Below are 14,220 nucleotides of genomic sequence, written 5' to 3'. Positions count from 1 at the left end.
GTGTGTGTGTGTGTGTGTGTGTGTGTGTGTGTGTGTGTGTGTGTGTGTGTGGAGAGAGGACAGCCACCGTTTCTCTCACAGGGTCACCAACAGGAACCTCAAGATTGTATTTCTGGTGCCAGGCTTTCTTTGTTCTTTTTGTCCTTGTTTGTTTGGGGGTTTTTTGGGGGTTTTTTTGGCTTTCCTGTTACATTTCTAATCTTTTTGTCTCCACCCATGCATGCTTAGTCGGCTTTAGATTTAGTTAGAGATTAAGAATTTAAACAATTTGACCTTGAATTATGAAATTTTGATGTTGTTCAACGTCAGAAAATATATGGAAAAGTTGTAGATTCGGATTTGTTGCTGGCAGTGGTCAATCTAAAAGAAAGTAGGTGTCTGGGTTTAGTGCCCATATTAACGCTATTATTAGGTAAAATAAGAGGCGAACAGGACCTCCAAATTTAACAGCCGTCTCCAATAGGATCGAGCCAAATAGGCTGAGAGCCTCGAATACTCAACGGATCGACCCTATTTCAAGAATGCCAAGTGTGGGAATCGAACCAGGACCATCTGTTCCGTAGTCCAGTATGATACCCGTTGATCTAACAGAGCGCCCATGGTCTACCTTAACTCATTGACCACACATATTCATCCCGCTGGGCAGCGTTTGAAAGCGAGTAGTTTTGGAACACTTTATTAAAAAAGAAGAACTTCGTTTCTGGTACACATTTTTTTCCCAATTGTGTTTTGCTTATCCGAAACTGAAAAAGACAGGCAACAGCATGCGTACAAAATATTCAAATTAGCGTTTCTGATTTGTGTGTGATTGATTAAAATAATTAATTATGCTGCAACATTTCCTTTAGTATGCTGATCGGACATGAGTCACGGGTCTGCAACGTCCTTAACTAAAGAGTCCAATATAAATGGTTGACCCTATTTCAAGAATGCCAAGTATGGGAATCGAACCAGGAGCATCTGTTCCGTAGTCCAGTATGATACCCGTTGAGCTAACAGAGCATCCATGGTCTACTTTAACTCATTGACCACACAACTGCAACGTCCTTAACTAAAGAGTCCAATATAAATGGTTGCCGTATTGGTGTTGTCATATTATGTCATCACATTGTTGTCTAGCTCTTAGGCTAATGATAATAGTAAATTAATGTATGATTATTGTTCCCTTTCAGACCTGAGTGATAGAGTTGAAAATTATTATTTACTGCGGTCAGTGTTCTACCATTATGCAGTACAAATAGTTCCTTTACTGCTGTCGATGCCTTCAGTAATTATGGTTACTGTTACTTGACTCTCATCGATGGCTGACAGTGACTGCTTTTTTGTATTATACCATCATCACTATATTTAGGGTCACCATTTTTTAAAGAAGTATTTCTCACCTCTATTTTTAACAAATGGATGAACATAATGATAACGGGGTAATGAATACCATAGGGCCAGTTACCGAATTATTCAGAGTGTTCTGTACGTGTGATATCATATCGGAGTGCTTATAAGCTTTCCTGTTTTTTATGTTGGACAAAATTGTTGGGGGTTTTTCCCCGATGAATAAGTTGAAAAAAAGTAGTATGCCTTAGACTAGTTTATATAGATCAAGTGTTCCATTTAGCTGTTGGTATCCTGTAGGCTTGTTAATTTTCATTATGGTCACTGATATGCCGTAGACTTGTTGTATTTAATGGTATTTTATAGTAATCCGATGCACACCTGTATTAATAGATTTGTGTACTTCGAGTAGTGTCTTGCCCAATGCTCGGGGCACTTATATCAAGAAATATTGGCCCAGCCCCCCCCCCCTTTAAGGATGGTTGGTGGGTGCTGTGTTGTGGTTTGCTCCTTCTCTCAAACAGCCTCATCTTTCCTCCCTTTTTTGCGTTTTTACTCTCTTGTGACACCACTAATCTTCAGCGCTTATCATGACAGAATTGTGTTACGAGTGCCGTAAAACGCTTGCTAATACAAAACAACCCTTCCCCGTATAGAGGGAAGATGCAAAACCAGGAGAGCTTGGAGCACCTGTTGCGAATAGCAGCCTTTTCGCTAGAGACTGGGGTGTCCATTTAGAGATGCACTTGAAGAAGAAGAAGAAGAAGAAGAAGAAGGAGAAGAAGAAGAAGAAGAAGAAGAAGAAGAAGAAGAAGAAGAAGAAGAAGAAGAAAGATCTATGTGCTGCTGTTTTTGTCATCAACTTGGTAGCTGCTTAGCTTAAGCTGCATCTGTGGTGTCCTGGTTCGCCGTTGCGCGAATAATTTTTATTGAGGTCAGTTAGTTATAAGTTTTAACTGCGCTTGCAACTGCATCAATAATGTCGTAATATTATGAGTACGCATACGTGAACTCGATTCTCACTTGTGAAGTTATTTTATAGAGTCCCGCCGTCTGTATTTTGGGAAATTGTATCCCTTCAGCCCAGATACACTGGCCATAGCTGGTAGGGTGGAAGCAGCCCGCCTCTTTATTTGGCGGAGAATTGTGTTGAAGGGGGAAAAGGTCATCTATAACTTGATCATTTCTGCTTAACCTTTCCCGGTCAACTGAAAGAAGTTACTTTTTTATATTTAATTTTTTGCTTTCTCTGCTGTTTTTATTCTCTTTTATTGTAAGAAATTGATGAACGACTATGTAGATAATCAGACAGCTATGCTTTGTTTCAGAATGTGGCTGGATACAAGAATGTTGAAATTGCCTACTGCCCCAGTTATGAGAAGCAAAATATCACAGCCTCGCTCGACCGAGTTTCAGGAAGAATGGCTTCAAGGTAATTGCATACTTTATGATATTTTACAGGGGTGCTTGTTTATATGTTATTTGTTCTTGTGCCTTTAGTTTGGGGTGGGGGTGGGGGTGTGGGGAGGAGATGAAGAGGGGAGGGATGTATAAAAATCTTAATAGTCCGCTATTCAACCGACTAGATAAAAAACTGTGAGGAATGAAAATTTGAGGTTAAGGTCCGAAATGGGTTTTAAATATTTTGTTCTCTTGTGCTGTTCCGTCAAAATAGCCAGCTAGCTCTTTTAGAGACATAGAGATAATTGAGCTTGTTGACAGAAGGAAGGAAAAATAATTATGTTTATTTAAAAATGTACTGCTTCTGAGTATCTCCTGAACGTCACTGAATTTTCTTTTTCTTTCACTCCCTCTGTTTTTGTTTTTTGTCCTGCCATCTTTCTCTTTTCCTGCACAAAATCACCATACTTGTGTTTGTGTGATTCTCTTTACTCAAAACGAACTTTAAACAAACTCAAAATGAACTTTAAGAAACCCCATCTTTTCATGTTGAAGTGAGAATGCGATAATAAGTAACCCTCAATCCTCTGGCTAATTTATTCATTGTCAATTCATGCTTTAAATGTCAAACAAAATGAGTGGGTGGTCAGTGGGAGCTCTGGTGTGGTTTTTCCTTCCTTCTTATCATACTTCTATTGTCTTTATCTCTCCTCCTTCTATTTTTCTTTGTTACTTTCTTGTGACTTATCTAATCTTCGGTACTTAAGAATATATTTATTATATGACCTTATTGTGTTGCAAGTGTTATAAAAACTTTTGCGGGTGGTTTGAGGGTGCCACTAGAAGGTCCTACTTCTTAGCTTTCCCTCTATTGTTTCTACCTGTCTGTCTTACTTTTTCACAGCACTAAATAACCATTATTGTGTCGATGTGCTTCCCTTTACTCAAACAAACAAATAAGACTCTTACTAAAACTGAAAAGAAAATGAAAGAAAACTAAATTTGCATAATTCATGCATTTCTTCCTTCAGACACTGCCAGCCCCCCAAGGTGAACACGGGCTCTGTTGCTGAGACGATGGTGAACATGGAGGCCTGGATGACCGCGGGGTTCAACAAGGCTCCCTGGCTGGACACTGGTCAACTGCTGGACGCTGGGCCTCTCGGACCTCAGGGCAGGTAGGTTAAATAATATGTGAGAGGCATTTTAGTGGAATCAGGGGTTTATCAAAATGATGAAATTGAAAATACCAACATTTTTTGGCTGGTTTGTCAATTTTTATGGAATTTTTAGTTTTTAGCTGTTCACGTTTTATGTCTATTTTCAGTTTCCAAGGACTCTTGAGCTTTTGAAGTTGCCAACTTTTTCTTGCTAATTTAACCTCTGAAACCAGGTGACCCCGCCTCCTATAATCGCAAATATCTCGACTTATATTCAAGGTAGATGGATACCATCACGTTGTAACTCAAACACGATCGTACTCACATTTGAGTCATGTCTCCATTTATGGATTGGGAGAAGTAACTCATTTTGTCAACACACCTCACAAATGCTATGTACACCTCTCCTCATCTCCTGATCTTCTCTCTCTGGTATTCAGGCTGGGCTGGTTTGTTCCCATGTCCGTGGTGGATCGCTTCTGGACCAACGGTCACCGGCACATCGTTGACCACTGGAAAACCTTCACCGTCCCAAATCTGGCTCGGCGGTTCTCCTGGTGGGGTCGACCCGAGCTGACCGCTGTAGATGCTGATTTCAGGCAACGGGCGTATCGGAGTCCGAAATGTCAAGAAAATGCCCAAGGTCAACGGAAGAAGTGTGCTACACTCTTTGCGGCATACAGAGGTTTGTAGAGATTTGATTTTGGTTTTTGTTGTTAAATGATCTACTAGACACTTGGCGGTCATATTCTGGTTGGTAATGTTGACGGGGGAGCATTCAGGATTTTTCTTTTCGCATCTGCTTAAAGTGATTGCATGGCAAACTTGTACCCGACATCTGCTGTGTAGCAATTAGGCACTTCGCCATCACATACAGCAGAACTGAGTTTGATTCCCATATGGGGAAAATTTATATTAAGTATTTTGTCTTTCTGCTGACACCTTGTATCCTCCCCCAGTGATCTAAATTGTGTTAGTGGGGAAAAACACCTGCCTTAAAACAAAAACAAAAAAAATTGTTATCTGGTTATTTATTTCCAGTTAGCTCAATAAATTTTTATTCTTTGATTTAACAAAAATGATGAACAAATATCACATAAAGATAATGTCAGACACAGAGAGTGTTCAGTTCCGCTGAGCAGGAAAAATTTTCATTAAGTATCTCCATCTATCAGCTAGGATGTATCCCACTCAGCCTAGATTTGCCTAGACAGGCACAGTTGTAACGGCCGCCTAGTGTAATGTTTAAATTTGTGTAGAATGTAGAACAGTATATAATAAAGAATGGCAATTATTGCTAGATGTATGCTTTTAGTTTTGTTTGTGTAATTTTTTTTTCTCACTTAATTTGGTTTTTAGGTCCTTTGTGCACCTTTTCATTGAGTCTGCTTTATGTAATGAGTCTGATCTATTTCCCTGTTTCAGATTCAGGAATCCTGGAATCGCAGATTGAAAACCTGGACTTATGGGTAGATATTGTATGGCTTGAAGATCACTTTGACAAGTTTATCAAAGATCAGCTAGGTGCTAATGAGCCCATCCTTTTTTTCAACTGGCACCCCAACACGTTGATTGCCTCGGGACAGTTTACCAGGATCAGCTTTCCGGAGACACACAGAGACCATAAAGACGTAAGTTTGACATTTTAAAAATGTTTTCTCGTTGGATATTTTTACATTTTCCAGGTTTGCCGCTGGTGGTTGGAGCGCGCCACTGTTAGGTCCTACCTTTTTTTCTTTCCGTCTGTTAATTCTGTCTGTTGTCTTACTTTTTTTCAGCAGTAAGTGACGATTATAATTGTAGTGATGTGCTTCTCTTTACTCAAGCAAACAAACAAACCAGGTATTATGTTATGACTTACTTAAGTCTTGGAGTAGTAGATCTAGATGGTAGTTGATGTTGGTGGGGCCCCACCTACTGGTTGTCTGGTAGTTCTTGGTTAGCCGATGTTACTCGTTTCGGCTTCAGTGAGTGAGTGACACTTAGATTACCCGCGGCTTGCACGAAATCACATGAGGTCTCATTCACGTGATATGTCCTTTAGACCTATGTCACAATAACTACTATAAAGGTGTGTTCACGCTACATGTCCTGTTCTTAAGGTGCGCTTACACCACACCAGGTTTGTCGACTGTCCTAAAATTCTAAGGACTGTCCTGGATTTGGCTATCGGGGAATTTGAGAGGACATTCACTGCATCACACCAAGACCAGTCCCACTTGATGTAATTTTATGCGTTTTTAAGCAATCCGATGTTGTAATATTGGATGTCTTTTATCTCCTTATTTTTTTTTCTTTTCTTTTTGGTCAGATGTCAGAGAACTGTGACTTTCTGTGACCTCAGTTTGTTTCTTTTATTGGGTTTTGATGCCCACAGACTGTGACTTTCTATCGTCTAAGTTTCAGGCTTGTCATCCGTCCTGAATATCCTGGCACTGTTCCGGATTTGGCTGTTGGGAATTTGAGAGCCTTATCAGACACAACACCATAACGAGTCCCACTTTTATGCTGTCTAGTTGTGCTTGTTATTGCTATAAAAACTGATATACGTTTTCACATCTCTGAGTAGGTTTTAAAAATTTTACTTAGCCTACTCATTTTTTCTTTAATTGTGTTCAGAATCCCAAAATCTGTGTTTTTCAAGGACCTCAGTTTGCTTCTTTTATTGTTCAGACGTTAGAGGACTGACTATTGCCTCAGTTTTGTTCTTTCCTTGTCACTAATGTCAGGAGACTACATTTTTCAATCTCCTCAGTTTACTTCTGTTATTATAATAGATGTCAGAGGAATGACTTTCTATTGCCTCAGTTTTCTTTTTTTTTATTGTGTTAAATGTAAGAGAACTGACTCTCTATTACCCCAGTTTTCTTCTTTTCTCCCATTCAGGTGCCTGAGGACTGTGACTTTCCCGTGAACCAACTCACCAAAGTCTTGTGGGGCCCCATCAAGACCGGTGCGCCCGAAGCCTACCACATCATCTCCCACATGACCTTCACCGACCTGGAGTACGACCACATCATCGCCAACGCCTCGGAGACAGACAGCTATGTGCAGCAGCTGGCCTGTCACTGGGTGCAGCACAACCGAGCCAAGTGGGAGAAGTGGCTGCCCCTGGGACTCACGGAGAAGCCAAAGCTACACCTGGCTGGTCTGTTCCCACTCACAGGGAATTCCTGGTCACAGCCTGGGCTAGTGTTAGGTGAGGAAGTCTGACAAAAATAGGATGTATGCCACATATGGTATTGTTATGTGGCCTACTTATGATTTGTGATGTTGAAACTGATGAAAGCACAGTAACTTTCTTCCAGTAAAGGGCAAAGAAACTGTAACTTACCTTTGACCAAAAAAAAGCAAGTCGATTGTTCAAATTTTAATGGTGGGTGGTTGGCGGGTGCTCTGGTGTGGTTTGCTTCCTCTTTCCTATCAAACATCTATCGTTTTTATCTCCCCTCCTTCTTTTTTTTTGTTTGTTACTCTCTTGTAACACTTTAACCTTCAGCACTTATATGACCTTATTGTGTTGCAAGTGCCGTAAAAGTCTTACTAAAGCTAAAAAATTTAATGATAAATGCTCAGAATATTTTAATTATTGAGAAATCATGGCATTTGTTTGTTTGGTACAGAATTTAATGCAAGTTTTCTTTTCTGTCTGTTCATTGTTCATCATCACCTGCCTTTCTCAACCTGCATCTGGGTATATATATATATATATATATATTTTTATATATATATATATATATATATATATATATATATATATATATATATATATATATATATATTCACCACATTTTTGGCAACTCAGAGGAACAGAACAGCTGTTCATTGAGAATTTAACTAAGAAAAGGGAGATGTGAGAAAACTTGTACTTTTGAATGGCTGGTGAGGAAACACTCTCTTTGCTGGCACAACTATATTTTAGACTATAGCAGGCTGCCATTCTGTAGAGAAACGTAGTCTTCTGGAGGCAAAGGAAACCATGTACAGCAATATGAAATTTATGATTCTTACTGTAAGGAAATTATTCATTCCCCCCTTCCTAAGTCAAACAAGTGATAAAAGTCTTCTATGTTTAACCCTCAGAAGAAGGCATATATATATATATATATATATATATATATGTATAACCTACTCTATTTCATAATGGAAACTTTGTTTTTCAACTCAAAATATTTTGCAAAAAATGATACTGATATATGCAAGCTATGTCATTTATAATTTATACAGTTTCATGGAAGTCTCTTTTGTTATACGTGTGTGCTTAATGTTATCTGAGATAATGACCTATAATTAATGCTGAATAAAATTATTGCTTTTGTTCCAACCTACCTACCTCCCTGCCCACCTACCTACCCTTTCACCTACCTACCTACCTACTTGCCTGCCTGTCTGCCTGCCTGCCTGCCTGCATACCTACCTTCTTTCCTACCTACCTTCTTTCCTACTTACCTACCTGCCTGCCTACCTACCTACCTGCCTACCTACCTACCTACCTACATGTGTACCAACAACCTACCAATAAACTGCCTGCCTAGGTGCCAAACTTGCGGTGGAGCTGGTGAACCTTGACCCCAACACATTGCCCAACCACACGCTGGAGCTGCTGGTGGCAGACACAGAGTGCCAGTACGACACGGCCATCAGCAGGTTCATATCTATGGTCCTGGAGCCTGAGCCGCCCATCGTGGGAATACTAGGTAGGACTTGGTGCATAGTGTCACAATACGATCCCTTAGAATTTATAAAGTTCTATCCGACATTTTTGACCGATTTGAGTTACCAAGACCTTGAGATCAGAGACCAAATGTTTTATCTTCTCTGTCAAAACTGTAAGATCATTCAAGTTGTTGTCAAGATATTCAAAGAATTGCATTTGGAAAAGCTTGGCATGCTCTGAAACTCAAAATTTTTAGCGCCAAATTGTTCTAAACTAGACATTGAGCAGATAGAACTTATAATTCTAAGGTAGCGAAGAGTATTAAATGTTTTTATTTCTTAATGGCCTTGGTCCCAGCTTTTATAGTCTACCTCCTCTATGTGTGCCATCCAGACAAAGCTGTATGATCTTGCATACTGCTTTAACCTTCTAAGTGTTGCTATTAAATGGGCTGTAGTGTCAGGAGAAATTGGATGATTTCACCATAATTATGTTGATAAATGCTCGAGAAGAGGCAAATCAAGCAAGTAAAGGTCGCAGACCTATATACATTTCCAGAAAGTACAATGTAAATTGGATGTAAATCTCATTTGTGAAGGAGTTGAAATGTTTTGCTATAAAAATGGGGATAAATAAACCAAAATAGCAACTCAAGTTACGACTGATTAACCCTTTGAGCTCTCGCCACCAGAACACGGGTGGCGCATAAAACTGCCCGTATGCATGGCCACTGGTAAACTGGTGAGCGAGACCCTATTCCCAAACTGGCCCACCTGGGACAAAACACGTGCAGGAAACCATGTTTACCACACAGGATGTCACTAATTATTTTGAAGATCTTTCTGAATTAGAGATGCCAGTAATGATGAGGACTACCATGAGTGGGATATGGAATGTGATTCTAACGATCACCTAAATGTTAGTAATATATCGCTCAGGAGCTCAGGCAGAGGGACACTGCAGCCTCAGGAGGTCAGGGCTCAAAGGGTTAAATCCAGCTGCTACACCTTAGAAGGAAACTGACAGCTGATTTAACTGGCTATCAGTACCAGGTGAATTGAGATTGTCTGTCAAAAAGGCCAAAGGCAGTCAAATCTTATCTTGTATAGTGTTGGAATTTGAGACAAAAGCAAAAGGAGAGCATGCATTTTCTGTTTCAGGTACCGGATGTTCTGATCCTGCAGAGCGCATCGCGTCCCTCTCCAAACATTTCCACATGCTGATGGTGAGCTATGGCGCTGAGGCCCAGGACCTATCGGACAGACAGAAATATCCATACTTCTTCCGCACAGTTCCACCAGTGCAGCATTACACGTGAGTGGCTATTGATATCGAATGTGCTCTTGGAACTGTTTGGAAGAAATAATGAGAAGCTGTTTAAAGTCGAGTGAGATTGTATTGACAAATGACTACGAAGAATGCCTCTTGCCATGCGGCATTTTGAGAAGTCGATATGAATACTGATTTGGATTTGTTTGCTTTTTAAATTTGTTTTAGGTATGTGTACCCAGACCTTTTCAAAGAGCTTGGCTGGGATGTGGTCGGAGCACTCGCTGAGGGAGGCCAGGAGTTCCCAGGGTATCACCTGACCTTACAGGATCGACTCCACCACCATGGCATATCTCTCATCGTACGCAGGAAGTTCCTTAACACCACCGGAACACCAGGCGTTAGAGAGGTAATTTTGTCTGACTTTGTATCTTTAGTTTATTTAAGTACTCTGTTACTTTGTTTGTCTGGGCTTTTAATAATAAAGATTATAATAGTAATAATAGCTAATAATAATATTATTATAATGGCAATAGTAATGATGACAATGACAATAATAATAATGATGAACTCAGTTTATCTAAACTTGCTTTTCCATTCAGGTGGAGAATTGGCAGAGACCGTGATCACACATGCCTGTGATGAGTCCAAAAAAGAAGATTTCGAAGATTGTCACTTAATCAAAATGTACAACTTTTTTCTTTCAGATACTGCAGGAATTCAAAATGCAAAACGTGCGGGTAATCATAGCAGATGTGTTCAGCAACGTGGCGAGAGAGATTATGTGTGAAGCGTACAAATTGGTGAGATTGCGTTAATTGTATTATATTACAACAACCTCTGTTTTCATGTAATTAATTGATTCGTTGATTGTACTTCAAATGATTGTCCTAAACTGAACTGTGGTGAATTGAATTAGTAAGATTACTTTGTTTTTATATTTAATAGAATATCTTTTTGAAAAAAATGCTGTCAGAAATGTTTGGTTGCGTAAACGGAGCTTTAGCTTACTCCCCCACTTTTTATTTTCTGTGGGTTTTTTGTTTTCATTCTTTTCTTTACCTTTATTTTATTTGTTGTTGTTTTCTGTTGGATTCTGTTAAACTTGCTGTCAAATTCATTTTTTTAAAAGCCAGTTTTGGGCTAGTAGCCTACTTAGTCTAGGAAGTCTTAGTACTTTTAGGCCTTAAGATGAGACCCTAGAAATATTAATTAGTACACTATGTTTTTTCAAAAATCTAATTTTATCGTCCTTTACTTTAGTCTCTGCACTCGTTCATATTGACGCCCTTATTATGATTTTTTATTTGTTTGTTAGCACATCTATTGTAATTGTTTGTTAGCACATCTATTGTAATTGTTTGTTAGCACATCTATTGTAATTGTTTGTTAGCACATCTATTGTAATTGTTTGTTAGCACATCTATTGTAATTGTTTGTTAGCACATCTATTGTAATTGTTTGTTAGCACATCTATTGTAATTGTTTGTTAGCACATCTATTGTAATTGTTTGTTAGCACATCTATTGTAATTGTTTGTTAGGCTTTTTTTTATATTTTTTAAATAAAGTCTTTTATAGAGGTCAGTCTGTTCGAGTAAAGATGATTTTTTGCTGTTGTTCATTTTGTTATTTGATGCAACTTATTGAAAATTGTATTATTACTTTTCGTTCTTCTGTCTCAAAGAGTATTGTCTGAGGGTGCTCTGGTGTGGTTTGCTCGTTTTTTCCTATCAAACGACTGCTATCTTTATTTCTCCTCCTTTTCTTTTAATGTTGCTATGTAGCAACACCGCTAATCTTCAGCACTTATATCGACCTGTTTATGTTATAAGTCCTGTAGGACTCTTTCTGAACCTAAACTTACTTCTTGTCTTTAGACAGTGTTTGTTAAATAAGGTCCGTTTTCTTTTCAACAGCAAATGACAGCCCACGACGGGTATGTGTGGTTCCTACCTTCCTGGTACCCTGAAGACTGGGTGGATGTAGAGTATTACAACAGCGAGCCGAACCACCAGGAGGCCTATGCTCAGAGGGAAAATGTGCCCTGCACCTCCGCTCAAGTAGAGTATGCGGCCCAAGGTCATTTTGTGCTGTCAAAGGCGTTCACAGCTCCTGCAGATACGGAGGTGGCGGGAGGCATCTCGGTGAATGATTATCGGACGTTGTATGCTCGTCGCTGTGGAGAACAGGTGTGGTGTCTTCGCAAACTCAAGATTTTTTAAATATAGTTGTTTTTGTATTTGTTTTTTTTTTAAAGAGTAGTTGATCATTCTTAATTAATGTCATGAATTAAAACCTAAAGTCTTAGGTCAAATTTGGTGTCTACTTACTGTGTCTTAAATTTGCCTTTGGAATTCACAAATAATATCAGGTGCTTGCCAACTGTCCTGAATTTCCTGGGACTGTTTGGAATTTGCTTGTAGTAATCGAAACTGTGAGCATTTTCGTAATTGGCCCCGCAGGAAATCGCGGTCTTGCGGCCGCACTTGCGGCCACGTTTTTCGTAGAGTTCCGCAATAAACCTGCAATTTTTTGCAATTTTCGCAATTTCCGCAATTTCTTGCAAATTTAGGCAAAAATACATCAACGCTTTAATTTTAATAGAATTTTTAATACGAAATGGTGCGAGCCGATAGGCCTACGTAAATCATGGTATCGGCCCAGCTCAAGCCTACTGAGCGTACTCTAAAAGCTGTAACCGGAAATTCAGGCCGAAATGCATCATGTACAACACAAACTGAGACATAGGCTAGGCCGAGAAGGTGGCCTTCTCTGGGCTAGGCCTTTATCTAATGTGTGTAAGCGTGCGCGTGTGATAAGGAAGTAGGTGTGTGTGTGTGTGAGGTGTACGTGAGTGTGTTTGCGTGTGTGTGCGCGCGCGTGAATATTGTTCGTACATGATGCATGTGTCTACATACGTGGTGACCGGGCACCTAGTCTCAGTATCTACGTACACGGTAGCCGGAATGAAAATAAACCAATATTTGTCCTGTGCTGTCACTTGTTGAAATTTTTTTAAAAAGTTATACACGCGTCTTGTCGGGCTCGCCATCGTTACCGGTCAGTTAACCTGTGCTTTCGCATCACATTGTGAGTACCGGTTGGGGTCACCAAAGTTCATTCAAAGTCTGTGCGCTACGAAGTATAGAGCTCCGGAATGGGAGGAATTATTGATTTTTTTTTTAAAGGTACAGCCGGGGAAGGGCTGTAGTTGAAGGCAACACCGGATGACAAAAACTGAACTTGGAATTCTGAACTGCCCGGTTACCGTGTACGTGACACTGAGACTACATGCCCGGTTGCCGGTTACCGTGTACGTAGACACTGAGGCTAGGTGTCCGCGTACCTTGTGCGTAAACACCCCGTTATGTAAAACGCCTTAAGCTGTGTTCACACGGGAGTGGGTGCTATAGAAATGATCTAGATCTACATTAGTTCATGTATTGTTAATACATGGGGAAAAAAAATTGCTGTATTTTAGGATTTGACTTAGTGTTAAAACAATACCATACCGGTTTTAAAACAGAAAATATCTGAAATAGATTTAAATACAGATTACCGGTGTATCGAAGGTTTCAAGAGAAAAATAGAACAGGATCTGATTTGATTGGAGCATAAGCTTATTTTGTATGTTGTTTCGAAAATCCCTATTGTCAATTTTTTGGGTTTTTTATAGACTAAACCTCATACACTTCTAGGTTTTTGCATGAACCAAGTACCCGGTATGTACTAAATTTGGTCAAATTTTATGCCTTCATTAAAAAGTTATTACGAAAACCGAGGGTTCTGTTATTTTGTGTCACGCGTTATCATATATTTTTGGTCGATTACTTTATTGTTAACATACTCATGTGTTGTTACTTGTAAATGTTGTTAATAACATTTGATGAATTTGTATTGTGGGTCATGATTTTTTAAAAGGCTGTGCTGCTTTTATGCTACCGGTACTCAAAATTGTCATGTTTTTTAAACTAATAATGTTAAGCCCGTATTAATGCCCCTGGGATGGGAAGGTTGCAAATTTTGCAATTTTTAGGCAGTTAACCTTTGCAATTTTTTGCAATTTTTCCATTTCAAAAATGCAATTTTCCGTGGGGCCAATCATATACACTACACCAAATTCAGTCCCAATTGATGTGATTTTGTTCATTGTTAGGTAATCTGATGTTTTTTCTTCTCATCTAGTCATCAATTGAAAAAGTTTTATGACCTACTTTTATATGATAATTTTCTTCAATTTCCTATGATACCAGAACGTAGAAGAGAGCAAGTTTGCCAGCTTTGTGTACGACGCTGTGTGGGTCTACGCCAATGGCTTGCACAACTTGCTAGAGCGACACCCCGGAGCACTGGAGAGTTTGCACACGAAGAGCACAGCAGAGTAAGTTTGGCTGCATTTGTT

General features: G+C 39.4%; 1 protein-coding gene across 1 annotated transcript in view; it reads left to right on the top strand.

Annotated features, from left to right (window-relative positions):
• Positions 1-14,220, top strand: part of LOC101848348 — a gene marked incomplete at its 5' end in the record, with an annotated part of 86,597 nt that overhangs the window by 56,190 nt on the left and 16,187 nt on the right. The window contains 11 exon segments of the mRNA XM_013081741.1: positions 2,658-2,761; positions 3,762-3,908; positions 4,331-4,575; positions 5,316-5,521; positions 6,777-7,089; positions 8,426-8,587; positions 9,708-9,861; positions 10,045-10,225; positions 10,524-10,619; positions 11,735-12,007; positions 14,072-14,199. Coding sequence (XP_012937195.1) covers positions 2,658-2,761; positions 3,762-3,908; positions 4,331-4,575; positions 5,316-5,521; positions 6,777-7,089; positions 8,426-8,587; positions 9,708-9,861; positions 10,045-10,225; positions 10,524-10,619; positions 11,735-12,007; positions 14,072-14,199 — 2,009 coding nt within the window.

The sequence above is a fragment of the Aplysia californica genome, unplaced genomic scaffold (genome assembly GCF_000002075.1).
Source record: "Aplysia californica isolate F4 #8 unplaced genomic scaffold, AplCal3.0 scaffold00144, whole genome shotgun sequence".
Classification (NCBI taxonomy): Eukaryota; Metazoa; Mollusca; class Gastropoda; order Aplysiida; family Aplysiidae; genus Aplysia; species Aplysia californica.
Note: the sequence above shows the minus strand (reverse complement) of the source record. Positions and strands in the feature narration are given on the sequence as shown.